Raw genomic sequence first — 15,349 nt, 5'->3', positions numbered from 1 at the left:
ATCATCTTGTTCTCTGGGTGATCACAAAAGAGACTGGTTGGAAAGCCCAGAACTCACTGGTATCGAAGACATTACTTCGAAACATTATTCAAAAACGATAATAACAATAAACATGTTTAGGACTAGCGTCATAATCAGTGCATTCAACTGACCAGCACCATGGGATGTACACAACCCAAGATGACGAAGTAAATGTCATGGTCCGTGATGTGACAAAGAAGGTTCTCATATGGAAGAGCTTGTGGGATGATGAAATTTACCCGTGACCCAGTCTCGGCACTATAAAAACCCGGCTCCCGATTAGAGGCATCCTCTGAGAATGTTGATCCTGCTTCTTGGTGCCAGGGAGGAGAGGAAAGTAACATCATTTTTTTTTTTATAACTTTTATTCCTAAAGAATCTGGTTTGGTACACAAGCACAACTTTGCTTATATCAATACCTCACCAGTACATATATCATTTAAACAAAATACACAAGAACTGGATACACAAAACGACAAATTAAATCATATATGTGCGTTGTAGGTGCTTATAAACCTTGAGCCTGCAGCTACACTTCATTAATTGTTTACATATATTAGTCTAGCATAATTTGTCAAATCGTTTAGACTTAAAGATTTATTGATGCGGGGACTCTATTATGTTCTTATTGACATCGTTGTTTGCCGGAGGTATTCCGTTTAACACAGTTTGGAGATTGTGGCCATTTACATAGAAGTAAGTATCATTTCTAATAGCAGTGTATAACTTACATGTAAAAGGATAATGAACAGTATCTTCATTGTGGTATCCACAAGCGCATCCAGTGTCTATTTACTTTATCCGCATTCAAATCACTACAGCCGACAGCCGAGCTTAAGTCGACAGTGTACGATCTGACAGAATCGACTGCCATAATTTAGATCTAGATAATTAAGTGATTCATCATTTTTAAGCAGAGATTTAAATTCAACGATTGAGTTAACGAATACTAAATTATCAGGTAATGAATTCCAGATTTTAATTGTGTCAGGTAGGGACGACTTTTCATATATTTTAGTCCTACAATTTATTGTTTGTAACTTAAATTTATTACGGAGATCATATTGACGGTTTTCAGAGACAAATTTAGGGACAAGGTCACAGAGGTAGTCAGGTGCGAGATCGTTATTCATCTTGTAAAAATTATTAGTTTAATGTCGCGCCTTCTTTCTTTTAATGGTTTATACTTTGTTTCGATATAAAACCTATGATGACTAGTGCCACGAACTGCGCCGCATGTTGTACGAAGAGCATCTAGATGTAACCGTTCAAGAATAAGGGACTGATCATTTGTACAATTAACCCAGACATGACAACAATAGTCAAATATCGGCATCACAAACGATTTGCACCTGGTTTCTAGCGTTTGGAGAGGCGATATTTAAAGCTTCAGAGACAGTTTATCATGCGGCTAACTTTCTTAACAATATCTTCAATATGACTTTTCCATCCACAATCACTCTGTAGAGGTATACCTAGGTGTTTATGACCTTCGACTTCCCGTATCAGGGTTTGGTTCATGTTCAAGGTCGGAATCGTATCATTTTTATGTTTGCGAGAAAAATTGTTTGTTTCGGGTTTATCAGGGTTGAAGTAAACTTGCCACTTGTCTGCCCAGCTAGATATACTGTTTAAATCATCGTTCAGACAGGATGCGGCAGTATCGTGATCATCTACAATTACGTAAAGTGAGGTGTCGTCAGCAAATAAACGTATGTGGCATTTTATACCATCTACTATATCATTTATGTATACAATAAATAGTAAGGGTCTCAATACGGAATCTTGTGGGTCGCCAGTAAGTACAGGTTATAATCGGAACAGTATCCATTAATGATAACTTTTTTGTGATCTGTTTTGTAAATAACTTTCAAACCAATTCAAAAGCGATCCACCAATGCCATAGTTTTTAAGTTTAGAAATAATGCCCTTGTACCATACCTTATCAAATGCCTTACTAATGTCACGAAAAACAGTTCTGACCTCTTCATCTTTATCAAGTCCTTTGGCTATAAAATCATACAAATAAGTTAGTTCATTAGCCGTCTGTAATCGGTGACTTTGAGATGGCTATCATGAGGGCAGTTAAGTCTGTGTTTGGTAATCATGTACAGACACAAGGTTGTTTGTACCATCGTACTCAGAGCACCTGGCGAAAAATACAAGAATTGGGACTTGTCACACTGCACAAGGAGAACGACCATGTCAAACACTTGTGTGGGATGCTTGATGGCCTATCTTTGCTTCCTATCTAGGATGTATCGGCTGGTTTGGAATTCTGGGAAACTAACATTCCCGAGAGCCTTGATACCTTGTGTCCTGCTTCCGAGATACATATGTCGTTGGGACTTATAGAAGAATCCAACAGCCAGCACTTAACCCAGATGCTCCCCCACCACACATGAAGATGAGAAGAACCCCTTCCCTGTTTCCACCACCAGTGTGGAATGTGCATCAGGCACCTATTGACAGGGGAAGCAAGACAAATAACATTTGTGAATCCTGGAATAGTGGATTCAAGAAGTTGACTGGTCACAATCATCCTGTGGCGTGCAATACAAGGATTTCAACGTGACCAGGCTCTGGCTCTGACACCCGGCTTCTCCAGTTTGCCTGGAGTTACAGACCCACCAAAAGATCAAAGAAACTCCGTGACCAACAAGCAAAGAGGCTGCAAAACTGTGTATGGACTTTAAACCTCAATGTAAAAACTGTTCCAGAGTTTCTTGAGAATGTTGGACACACTGTAAGATTTGGATAAGATGGGACAAGTGCTGTATAAGGGAAATATTCTGAGTTTGGGTAGGGCTATGCTGATTTGTTTTTGATTTGATGTGACAAGTAGTGCTGCTCAGAAAATATGTGTTCAAATGCTCTCATTGGATAGGACTAAGTTGATTTTTTATATTAGAATGTAAATAAATCTTGTGAAATCTGAATTGTTTTCGTATATATTATCATATGGGGCTTTTGTCTGAGATGTATGGGGCTTTTGTCTGTGGGACTTCATTCCTGCGGGGATTTTGTCAGGCAGTCGCACCGTCCTATGTCTAATGGTACGTTGTCATGGAAACATTGTCTGATGTGGTCGGTAGATAGGAGAATCCGTTGGAGCAGGTGACATCCTCGTGAGTCTGGTTCCTCATAACTATGAGTGCATGCAGGATCCGGAAATCGCTGCAGGCAACTAAACACAACACAAATTCAACATCAGTCTCATCATGAACTACTTGTTGACAATTCCAACCTGTCAATACAGTACTGAAACAGTAGTAGTAAATCCTGTTTTTCTGCACAGTGAGATCTATTCCAGCCTGATTTCCCTATTGTTTCAACTTGGAATCAACAGGTCACACGACGGCTGACATTATTTCTGGTTTGGAGTGAAAGCACATTTCTAATGTTGTGTCATTTCACAGGAGGACTCACCCCTTAAGAAATCCTGGAAGAACAGTTAGGTGCATTCTGGTAAAACTTCTAATATTCTATACAGGCCTCTCTGTTATTTAAAACTGACGAGCATATGATGTTTACCGACATAGCAACATTGGAATCAACAATCATAATCCTGTTGTGCCAAAGGGACGCAACTCCCATTGAATTGCAGCGACATAGAAGACTTGGCCAACCGTGCTTCAGTTATACATAGTGGATTCATTCGGTCAAATACATATGGAAAAACTGTTTACGTGATGTTCGGGATAATAAATAATAGATAAATCCATAATGGTTATAAATAATAAACATATCAAAAGCATTAACAACAAAGATTTGTAGTTTAAAACGCTTTTTATTGATTATTAAGTTCTGTTCACTGTTGTGTTTTGAATTACACATATATTAAAATTGTAGATATTGTAGCATGATAATAATGCAGTCAACAACGGCCCTAACGGAATCAGAGGGACCACGAAGTTAATTCTGTTATAACCACAGTTCGTTTTATGTCTTAAGATCAATACAGTTTGTTATATCTGTCAGTTCCTTGTAAGAGCGTTCGTATTAAACGTATTTCACTGTGCATAGAGTTACTTGTGACACTTGACACTAATATGTTGTAAACACAAACATAATATTGTACATATAGTTAGAGGTAAGTTGTTGGTTTGAACGTGTGACAGCTGACACTAATATGTTGTAAACACAAACATAATATTGTACATATAGTTAGAGGTAAGTTGTTGGTTTGAACGTGTGACAGATGACACTAGTATGCTGTAAACACAAACATAATATTGTACATATAGTTAGAGGTAAGTTGTTGGCGTGAACGTGTGACAGCTGACACTAGTATGTTGTAAACAAAAACATAATATTGTACATATAGTTAGAGGTAAGTTGTTGGTTTGAACGTGTGACAGATGACACTAGTATGTTGTAAACACAAACATAATATTGTACATATAGTTAGAGGTAAGTTGTTGGCGTGAACGTGTGACAGATGACACTAGTATGTTGTAAACACAAACATAATATTGTACATATAGTTAGAGGTAAGTTGTTGGTTTGAACGTGTGACAGATGACACTAGTATGTTGTAAACACAAACATAATATTGTACATATAGTTAGAGGTAAGTTGTTGGTTTGAACGTGTGACAGCTGACACTAGTATGTTGAAAAAGAAACACAAACATAATACTGTACATAGAATTAGGTAAGTTGTCGGTTAGCTAACGTGTGACAAATGACACTATTATGTTGTAAACGAAACATTTGGCAGTGTTATTCGCTGTGATAACATGTTCCAATTGCAATAAGTTGTACTTGTTGGTATTCTGTAAGGGGCAGTAGTCTGATCTATATTTAGACATGTCCCATACTTAGACAGTGCACGTGAATATTCCGCAACCCTTCACTGATGCAGATAACATAAAAGAAAGATCTGGTATTTTCTTCTATGAGTTACATAAGATGATATCACTCTTGCCTCTAATCTGTCATAATACCTTAAAGTTTACTTGGACAATGTTGCAGTGAGTAAATATTACCATCTATGCCTTTATATTCTTTAATCACTGGGTTTGTATTATACCAATGCCATGGTTTCTGTCTTGGAACATGAAGGACTTCTCCAATAGACAACCTGTATGCGGAGGCAAATGTAAAAAAAACGTATTTGTATCGTACTTCTTTGACTCTGTACTGCCACAGTAATACCTTTGTAGTATTTGTATAAATTTATAAACTTAGAATACAATTGTTGATTGTATTCATTGTTTTGTTGTTTGTTGCCATCACACTTAGTTCTTGTACTAACCGATTTAACTACCGTAATAGATTCACCATCCCCCGACGAAGGAGCAAGAGTTATCAGGATGGTTTTTTTGTTGGTTATGTCACATCAATTGACTGGCTTTGTATTATACCAAGGCAATGGGCATATTACAGCTTTACAGATCAGATACTGTTCTATCCATTTTTTCTAAGAACAACATGCATTCTTGTTTAGAATAATAAATAAACAAGAAAATAAATACCATAAAGTAACTGGTACTGCCGTCATGCATTGCTGAATTTGTTGTGAACGTTTGTTATTATGCCTAATGGTCTTAATTAGTGGGTTTTCTGGTCAAAACCCAAATAGTTACAGGTTGCCAAATATCAGAGATTTAAGGAGTTAAACAACAAGCACAGATTATATATCACTAAATGAACAAAAGTGAATAACATAAGGCAATAGATATTTACCTGTGTAATACTGCCAACCTGCCTCTTGTTGACTCCCAGTGATGATAGATGAATAGTACAACCGGCAACGTTGAGACGTTGGATTTTGCAGTACCATGTTTCACTGCAGATCATGGAAACACCACCACAAGAATGCAGCTTTGACAGAAACACTGCGTTCAGTGATGAAGGTGTCATTGAACATCTGTCCGTCCAAACTTCCATGATGGCAACATGTCAGAAATGCCACATGACTGTTAACATATGTCACATGTGACCACAACTTCTAAATGACATTGTGTAATCATAGCTTTCGGCCATCGGAACCATGCCAATGTACACTTATCAGATGTACACAAGTCCGCTCTAGACTACCAGTTGTCCGACTTCCATTTTTGTGGAAGTCGCGTTGGCTGAGCGGGTTAGGCTAAGTGCTGGCGATAAGGTGCCTGACTCTGAGAGTGTGGGTTCGAATCTGGGATGGGACTCGACAAAAGTACTAGAATCTGTACTTTACTAGTGGAGTTGGGCTTTGCGTCAATTCGGCATTATTACCGCCATATAAGAAACACATGGGGTAAGCCCTGTTCATGATCAACCGGAAGTTGGCCGTCATCAACTACCATTTCCCCGACAGACAGTAGAGAGTGTAGAAGCCAGTCTGCTATAGGTAGATAACACAAAATACATAACACGATTCATATATTTATTTCTTACTCCCTGTTACAGAAACAGAGCAGGCACTCAGGTTCGTGTCTGGACAAATAGGTAGAGACATGAATCAACTCAGACTTCTTTGAAAAGAAGAAAACAAATACTAGGAGACACACTCATACACACTCGCGCACACACATACACAAACAACAAAAACACACAGATACACACATCAGTAAACAATGTAAGGAAATCCAGTATTTAACACACAATTATTGTGATTCATCACCGACGTTAACCACAGCATGTTACAACATCTATTTACATAAAACTTGGCTTGTTCACAATTATATCTGGTGAGTGAGTGAATATTGCCTAACGCCGCATCAGCAGAACATTTATATCTAAACAGAATTACATAACATAGAACCACGTGTTACAATATGTCCCAACAGTTACTGAAACAGACATACAAAATATGCCATGTTAATTTCTATACACTTGTTGTCATCATTAGGCATATGAAATAATAAGCTTTTCTTCAGGGGGTCTGAAATCTTTAAATATTTAATTATATATCGTTATACAGGTGAAATTACAATGAATACACAATGTATTTCTCACATAATAGAAAGTATAGTTTGTAGACAACAGGACACTAAAAACAACATGTCACAATTATTACCAATAATGTAGATTTATATTTAAGGGTCTAGATACTGAGCATTTCTTGGGTAAAATAGGAGCATATATACTGAACCATAAAATAAATGTCGCACCGATAGCGGTTTCTTAAAGCACGCACTTTAATTCACTCTAGTTAACAATCAAAAAGGAAGATTGAGTTCAAGCTTGACCATTATGGTTAACACATGTTCGGGAATCACAATAGAGTTATCACAAACATTATCACCAAAAACAGTACCATTAAGATATCCCAAAATCAGTATCGTGTATGGCCTCCATGGGCATTGATGAAAGCGTTCCATCATCTGGAATGAATTAGCCGGTTGATGAAGGCCTTAGGCACTTGGAAATGTCTGATCGAGTCCAGCCGCAGTTGTCGGCCTTCGTTGGAGGTAATTCAGTCTTCTTTGAATCTCGTCCCAAAAGTGTTCTATTGGACTTAAATCCGGGCTGAGTGCAGGCTATTGTCGCGTTTAGATGGCAGTGTTGACACGAGCGTTGTCTTGCTGGAAGATGTGATTTTTGTAACGTCAAAAATGTGGTGCAACATGGGGTCTTATGACTTGGTCAGTATAATGAGCAGCTGCCATGTCATTTCCTCGTCCTGGACCGAGATTCTGGAACACCACGGTGCCAACTAACTGGTTTAAAACCGATTGCACCCCACACTATGATGCTTCGACCACCCCACGAGTCTCTTCAACAATACATTCATTGGAAGACAGTTCCCCACTGCTTCACCATACTCTCACTCTGCCATTGACTGTCGAAACACAATATCGGCATTCATGAGATGACAACACAGTTCTCCATTGTTGATAACACCAATTTCGATGCTGAGTTGCCCATTGCATTTCGGTTTGGGCGGTGATGAGCGGCTATGACAGGACTACCATAGGGTCTGTGACAGCAGAGGTTTATTCTGCGCAAACGTAAACGCACTGTATCGGCACTGATGGGTCTGTTGTGAGTCCCAGTGGTCTGGCGTGCTGTTTCCGTCACTCTGATGAAGCGATTCTGCACATGGTGGCGCAAAATCTGTCGGTCTTGACGTTGTGATGTTACTGAAGGTCTTGGATGCTGTTAGTGACCTGACACCACTCCTGCAGTCGATAGATTGTCCTAACATGACATTAAAATGATTGACTACCCTAGGTGCAGTCGGGACAACTTGCAATCGCCCCAAGACTTCGTTCCTCTGATCCCTCGTAAGTCGCCCCATGGTGATTGTGTCAAAACAAAAATGATTTGAGGCGAGTTTGGGACCCGCTTTCAATGGTAGGGTTTTCACGACATGCACGTGCATTTTCATTTTCACGAATGTCATACTGAACCTTCTACCATGTCTGCCTTTTTCGGTGCGTTAGGTCGATATGCTTTTTTATCAGAAAACACATTGATGTTGGTAATAACTGTCAATTTGGATTGAAAAACATGTTAACAAAACGGTACGATCATGATAGATACTCCACCTTGTAAGAACAAAATTTTGCATTTGGCTTGAAAGGCGACGTTTCTTTTGTGGTTCAGTATGTATGCAATGTAATATATCAATAGGTCTATGTACAATTTCAAACCAGTTCTATGCACAATATCAAACCAGATCTATGTACAATTTCAAACCAGTTCTATGCACAATATCAAATAAGTTATATGTACAATATCAAATCAGTTCCATGTTCAATATCAAATCAGTTCTGTTTGTAACTGTACAATGAGTATATTGACAATATGTACGATAGTTGACCAGTCTAATTGTCTATCAAAGTTCTCACAACTTCTGTATTGTCCTGACAAAAAGGAAAGAAAGAAAAATATCTTCCTCCGACCCCCAAGAACACATCGATATATACACACACATAATGCCTATCCCACACAATCATTTGACAACGTGAAACTATTGAGAAAAGTTATGAATGGAATTCAACAGACAGGCAGGCATACAGACAGACGTCGAGTTGTGAGCCACCTTCAGTTATATCTATATGCGTAATTGAAAATCAGTGGGGTTATTACCTTTTGAATTAATTTATATCACATGTATATATTTCATGATGAACATCATGCAAATAAGCAAATAAGCATATCTTAGAATAAACATGTAATAATTGAGATGTGGATTATTTGCAATATTTCCTATTTTGATACCACAAAGTATACTCAATGCATTATGTCAAATATTGAGTGAACAGCTGAAATACGAGACCCTCAGTTCATCTTAATTCTCCAGGAATGAACAAACTATGTCAAACAATTATATAGACATCTATGTACATATCTACAGCATCTGATTAAAGGATAGGAGTTACTACCTATAGCCGCCTATGGGGTGAAAAAAACATCCATTAATTGCTGAATGTGAATGTTTTCATCATATCCCATTTGCAACCAGCAAATATAGTCAGTGAATAATGTTACAAATGTCTGAAAAAACTATTTCTCCAGGAATGAACAAACTGTGTCAAACAATTGCATAGGTGGAAATAGTAGAAATCTAGAAATCTATTTACATATCTACATCTGATTACAAGCAATAGTTGGTAACCACTGCAACAAAGGAAGCAGGTTTGGAAATAAAATAAACATCTAGTAATTACTGAATGTACATCATTATCAATTTCTCCCATTTGCAACCACCAAAATAGTCAAAGCATATTTAATTGGCCAGGAGTAAAACGACACATGTAATGTTATGCACCTATGTACTGCAGCATTATGTTCGGTGTCAAAATGATATAGACATCTATTTACATATCTACAATATCCGATTACAATTGGTACCAAACCTGTGGAACATCGATAAGTCAAGTGTCAAATAAAAACAAATGTTATCTTCCAAATATTCACTAAAGACAATGGGTATATTCAAATTGCATGCAGAGCATCCTACATTCTTTGTATTTATTTAACAAATTTGACCTCACAAACATCAGATTGTTCAGCTTATTGAGGCGTAAGATCATGAAAATGAACATAGTCGTATTACAGGTTTCATTTGAAGTGTTATCTGCTGTGTGCAAAATTCCTTTGCTCACTTCTTGTTCATACTCATTATGCATATTCACAGTGTATCAGTATATTTAATAATTCAATATTTGATGTCCACAATGGTCATTGACATTCTTACGTTATAAGTCCATCAGCTGTCCACCAATTTTTCAATTTTTTCTCATTCATTGATTTCCGGACATATTCCTCAGGTATTCCACGATGTCATTGCTTAGCCCTCTGTGAGCCATAGTAAGGATGCATTCTCTTGTGTCTGAGATCAAAGTAGTGTTGTGAGGTTATCATCATCTACACATGTACTGTTACCTCCACTTTTCAGAAGAAGTTCCCAAATATTGTGTTTTCCACAGAAAGCTGCTTCCTTTGCTGGTATAAAACCGTTTTCTCAGCGACAGTAAATGTCAAATATTGGAAGCAGATGTACCTCAATTTCACTATTTCCACCTTTACATGCCAGATGAAGGACATTTCTATTTTAGTCATCTTTTAGTGAAAGATTCGCTCCTTCTGCACGAGCAGGTCGACAACATCCTTCTTCCCTCACGAAGCTGTTGTCATTAGTGGTGTCCGGTCCAGTTTTTCCATACAATTAATGTCAAACTCTGGAAGCAGATCTTTTACAACGGGACTATTTCCACCGTGAGATGCCACACCAAAGACATTTCTATTGTAGTTATCTTTCAGAGAAAGATCAGCTCCCCTTGACAAGAGTAGGTCGACAACATCCTTCTTCCAACACCAAGCTGCTGTCATCAGTGGTGTCCAACCCACATATCCCAGAAAATAAATCTCAAACACTGGAAGCAGATCTTCTTCAATGGGGCTATTTCCACCCTGACATGCCAGATGAAGGACATTTCTATTGCAGTCATCTTTTAGTGAAAGATCAGTTCCCTTTGACACGAGCAGGATGACAGCATCTTCTTTCTCACACCAAGTTGCTGCCATCGAAGATGTCCAACCCAGCTGTCCCCGACAATTGATGTCAAACAATGGAAACAGATCTTCTACAATGGGACTATTTCCACCTTCACATGCCACATGAAGGAGGGTGTCATTGTTGTCATTTCTTAGTGTGAGATCAGCTCCCTTTGACATGAGTAGGTCGACAACATCCTTCTCCTCATGCAATGCTGCTGTCATCAATAGTGTGGAACCCATCTGTCCCCGACAATTAACCTCAAACAGTGGAAGCAGATCTTCTACAATGGGGCTATTTCCACCCTGACATGCCAGATCAAGTACATTTCTGTTGCTGTCATCTCTTAGTGTGAGATCAGCTCCCTTTGACATGAGCAGGTCGAAAACATCCTTCCTCCCAATTAAAGCTGCTGTCATCAGTGGTGTCCGGCCCAGTTTTTCATGACAATTAATGTCAAACAGTGGAAGCAGATTTTCTAAAATGCCACTATTTCCCTCTCGACATGCCACATGAAGGAGGGTGTTATTGTTGTCATCTCTCAGTGTGAGATCAGCTCCCTTTGACACCAGCAGGTCGACAACATCCTTCTTCCTATTTAAAGCTGCTGTCATCAGTGGTGTCCAACCTAGTTGTCCCCGACAATTAATGTCAAACCGTGGAAGCAGATTTTCATTTGGTGTCATTGTTGTCATTTCATAGTGTGAGATCAGCTCCCTTTGACACCAGCAGGTCGACAACATCTTCGTTCTCATACAAATATGCTGTCATCAGTGGTGTCCAACCTAGTTGTCCCCGACAATTAATGTCAAACACTGGAAGCAGATCTTCTACAATGGGACTATTTCCACCTTCACATGCCACATGAAGTACATTTCTATTGCAGTCATCTCTTAGTGTGAGATCAGCTCCCTTTGACACGAGCAGGTCGACAACATCCTTCTTCCTATTTAAAGCTGCTGTCATTAGTGGTGTCCAACCCACATATCCCCGACAATTAATGTCAAACCGTGGAAGCAGATTTTCATTTGCTGTCATTGTTGTCATTTCTAAGTGTGAGATCAGCTCCCTTTGACACCAGCAGGTGTACAACATCTTCGTTCTCATACAAATATGCTGTCATCAGTGGTGTCCAACCCAGTTGTCCTCGACAATTAATGTCAAACACTGGAAGCAGATCTTCTACAATGGGACTATTTCCACCTTCACATGCCAGATGAAGGACATTTCTATTGCAGTCATCTCTTAGTGTGAGATCAGCTCCCTTTGACACGAGCAGGTCGAAAACATCCTTCTTGCCATACACAGCTGCTGTCATCACTGGTGTCCAGCCCAGTTGTCCCCGACAATTGATGTCAAACTGTGGAAGCAGATCTCCTACAATGGGACTATTTCCACCTTCACATCCCACATGAAGGAGGGTGTCATTGTTATCATTTCTTAGTGTGAGATCAGCTCCCTTTGACACGAGCAGGTCGACAACATCCTTCTTCCTATTTAAAGCTGCTGACATCAGTAGTGTCCAACCCAGTTGTCCCCGACAATTAATGTCAAACTGTGGAAGCAGATCTCCTACAATGGGACTATTTCCTCCTTCACATGCCACATGAAGGAGGGTGTCATTGTCATCATCTCTTAGTGTGAGATCAGCTCCCTTTGACACGAGCAGGTCGAAAACATCTTTCTTCCCACACCAAGCTGCTGTCATCAGTGGTGTCCAACCCACAAATCCCCGACAATTAATGTCAAACTGTGGAAGCAAATCTCCTACAATGGGACTATTTCCACCTTCACATGCCACATGAAGGAGGGTGTCATTGTTATCATTTCTTAGTGTGAGATCAGCTCCATTTGACACCAGCAGGTCGACAACATCCTTCTTCCTATTTAAAGCTGCTGTCATCAGTGGTGTCCAACCCAGTTGTCCTCGACAATTAATGTCAAACCGTGGAAGCAGATCTTCTACAATGGGACTATTTCCACCTTCACATGCCACATGAAGGAGGGTGTCATTGTCATCATCTCTTAGTGTGAGATCAGCTCCCTTTGACACGAGCAGGTCGACAACATCTTTCTTCCCACACCAAGCTGCTGCCATCAGTGGTGTCCAACCCACAAATCCCCGACAATTAATGTCAAACTGTGGAAGCAGATCTTCTACAATGGGACTATTTCCACCTTCACATGCCACATGAAGGAGGGTGTCATTGTTATCATTTCTTAGTGTGAGATCAGCTCCCTTTGACACGAGCAGGTTGACAACATCCTTCTTCCTATTTAAAGCTGCTGTCATCAGTGGTGTCCAGCCCAGTTGTCCCCGACAATTAATGTCAAACTGTGGAAGCAGATATTCTACAATGGGACTATTTCCACCCTGACATGCCAGATGAAGGACATTTCTATTGCAGTCATCTCTTAGTGTGAGATCAGCTCCCTTTGACACGAGCAGGTCGACAACATCTTTCTTCCCACACCAAGCTGCTGCTATCAGTGGTGTCCAACCCACAAATCCCCGACAATTAATGTCAAACTGTGGAAGCAGATCTTCTACAATGGGACTATTTCCACCATCACATGCCACATGAAGGACATTTCTATTGCAGTCATCTCTTAGTGTGAGATCAGCTCCCTTTGACACGAGCAGGTCGAAAACATCTTGCTTCCCACACCATGCTGCTGCCATCAGTGGTGTCCAACCCAGTTGTCCTCGACAATTTATGTCAAACTGTGGAAGCAGATCTTCTACAATGGGACTATTTCCACCTTCACATGCCACATGAAGGAGGGTGTCATTGTTGTCATCTCTTGGTGTGAGATCAGCTCCCCTTGACACGAGCAGGTCGACAACATCTTTCTTCCCACACAAAGCTGCTGCCATCAGTGGTGTCCAACCCAAAAATCCCCGACAATTGATGTCAATCTGTGGAAGTATCCAAAGGGTTCCGACTATCACCTTTACCTGGCAGGTAGTTGGTATTTTACCTGTCGGTATCCCTCACCTGGGATGGTGTGTCGTTACCTGGAACTACGGTATACCCTCGTACTTCGCTCCTGACAATAAGGGATGTGCGAGAGGCACCGTGTCAGTACCCGAGGGCCCTTTGGACCTTTACCGTAGTTCCTCCAGCAACCACAAGACGATGTTCTTCGTTCCACAGTTTTATTGACACTGCGTTGCTGGTCCAACCCACTCTATTTGTCACATAATTAGAAGACTTCAGCTGGGAAGCTTCAGTCTCAGTCGAAATGCTGGTGCTTTGAGTTTGTTTCTTAGTACGAAAGTTAGTGACAATCAGAATAGAGCTGATGCGCCCTAGACCCCAGGCTTGGGGTTCCTAGGAGCACACTCGTTCTCGGCTTCAAGTCTCGCACCACTCTCCCGTCTCTGAGCTTTGCTCCAGCTTAAACCTGGGTTCCTACGTCACAGCCAACACCCTTTTTCATTTTTTCTATTGGTCAATAACCCATAACCTGACTATCTATTACTCTCCCCCACCTATATTTCGTACCCCCACTACCATATTTGCAAGACCGTGAGGTGTATTCCAGGAATCTCAGAGTTTCTCTCCCCTAACCATATATGACTCGTATAGTACCAAGATCTGGTAGCAAGGTCCCCGGACACGCCGCTCAATCTTGATAGTGTAACAATTTTTTCCCTACCTAAGCTATGAGTCACGTTGCCCCCATCAGCTTTAACGACCTACTTTCATGTTTATTACCTCCGCTACTGACTTCCTTCCTACCTTACAACGTTATTAATCACTTTACATCTTAAATATATTATTAAATCCTCTCATAATTTGTATCTTATCACCTCTTAATCACTGTTATTAATAATGTCAATTGTATATCTATTATTGCAGCAAGTACCATAATCTTATGCCTATAATACGACCCCCTTTCTGACCAAGAGTGTGCCCTCACACTCTAAGTTCTATCTTTATCAATATTATAATTTCATGCCTGTAATACGACCCCCTTTCTGACCAAGAGTGTGCCCTCACACTCGCACTCTAAGTTCTGTGACGCAGGGATCCAAGTTTGTGCCAAATGTTTTTGTTGATTTTTCATTCCTTTGTTTTTGAATGTGACAGACAGAGCCAGTAGACAGCAACCGATTTGAAATACAATCGAGTACAGCAACACATAGAACGGTTCACAATCCCGTTGGTTAAAATGGTTTCAACAACTACTAATATAGCAACATATCACCCACGAGAAGTGAATACAAAATGGTACAATTGTTTATGACTGAGTATAACACAAATTCATTCCGGTACCTAGTGGGTATAAGGTATCAATCCCAATACTAATACATATTTGTTAACAACAATAACTATGGGTATCTACTATATATGTGTATAACTCCCTTTGACGACATGATAAA

General features: G+C 39.9%; 1 protein-coding gene across 1 annotated transcript; it reads right to left on the bottom strand.

The window, feature by feature from the left end:
• Window positions 1-9,434: 9,434 nt before the first annotated feature.
• On the bottom strand, window positions 9,435-13,882 carry LOC124264816 (serine/threonine-protein phosphatase 6 regulatory ankyrin repeat subunit C-like). The gene is made up of 3 exons (XM_046699603.1): window positions 12,314-13,882; window positions 11,668-11,961; window positions 9,435-10,925 (listed from the first exon to the last, which is right to left on the bottom strand). Exons 1-3 carry the CDS (start codon window positions 13,835-13,837, stop codon window positions 10,581-10,583), a joined length of 2,163 nt encoding a protein of 720 aa, XP_046555559.1. The 5' UTR covers window positions 13,838-13,882; the 3' UTR covers window positions 9,435-10,580.
• Between the last annotated feature and the right edge of the window lie 1,467 nt (window positions 13,883-15,349).

The sequence above is a fragment of the Haliotis rubra genome, unplaced genomic scaffold (assembly GCF_003918875.1).
Source record: "Haliotis rubra isolate DU_JTF1 unplaced genomic scaffold, ASM391887v1 Scf946, whole genome shotgun sequence".
NCBI classification, from domain to species: Eukaryota; Metazoa; Mollusca; class Gastropoda; order Lepetellida; family Haliotidae; genus Haliotis; species Haliotis rubra.
Note: the sequence above shows the minus strand (reverse complement) of the source record. Positions and strands in the feature narration are given on the sequence as shown.

Coding starts and splice junctions, on each gene's coding strand:
- LOC124264816 (XM_046699603.1), bottom strand. CDS start 13,837: ATGGCAGCAGCTTTGTGTGGGAAGAAAGATGTTGTCGACCTGCTCGTG. Junction 11,962..12,313: donor ATCTGCTTCCACAGTTTGAC/ATCAATTGTCGG, acceptor CCACGGTTTGAC/ATTAATTGTCGGGGATATGT. Junction 10,926..11,667: donor TGGTGTCAAAGGGAGCTGAT/CTCACACTATGA, acceptor AAGGGAACTGAT/CTTTCACTAAAAGATGACTG.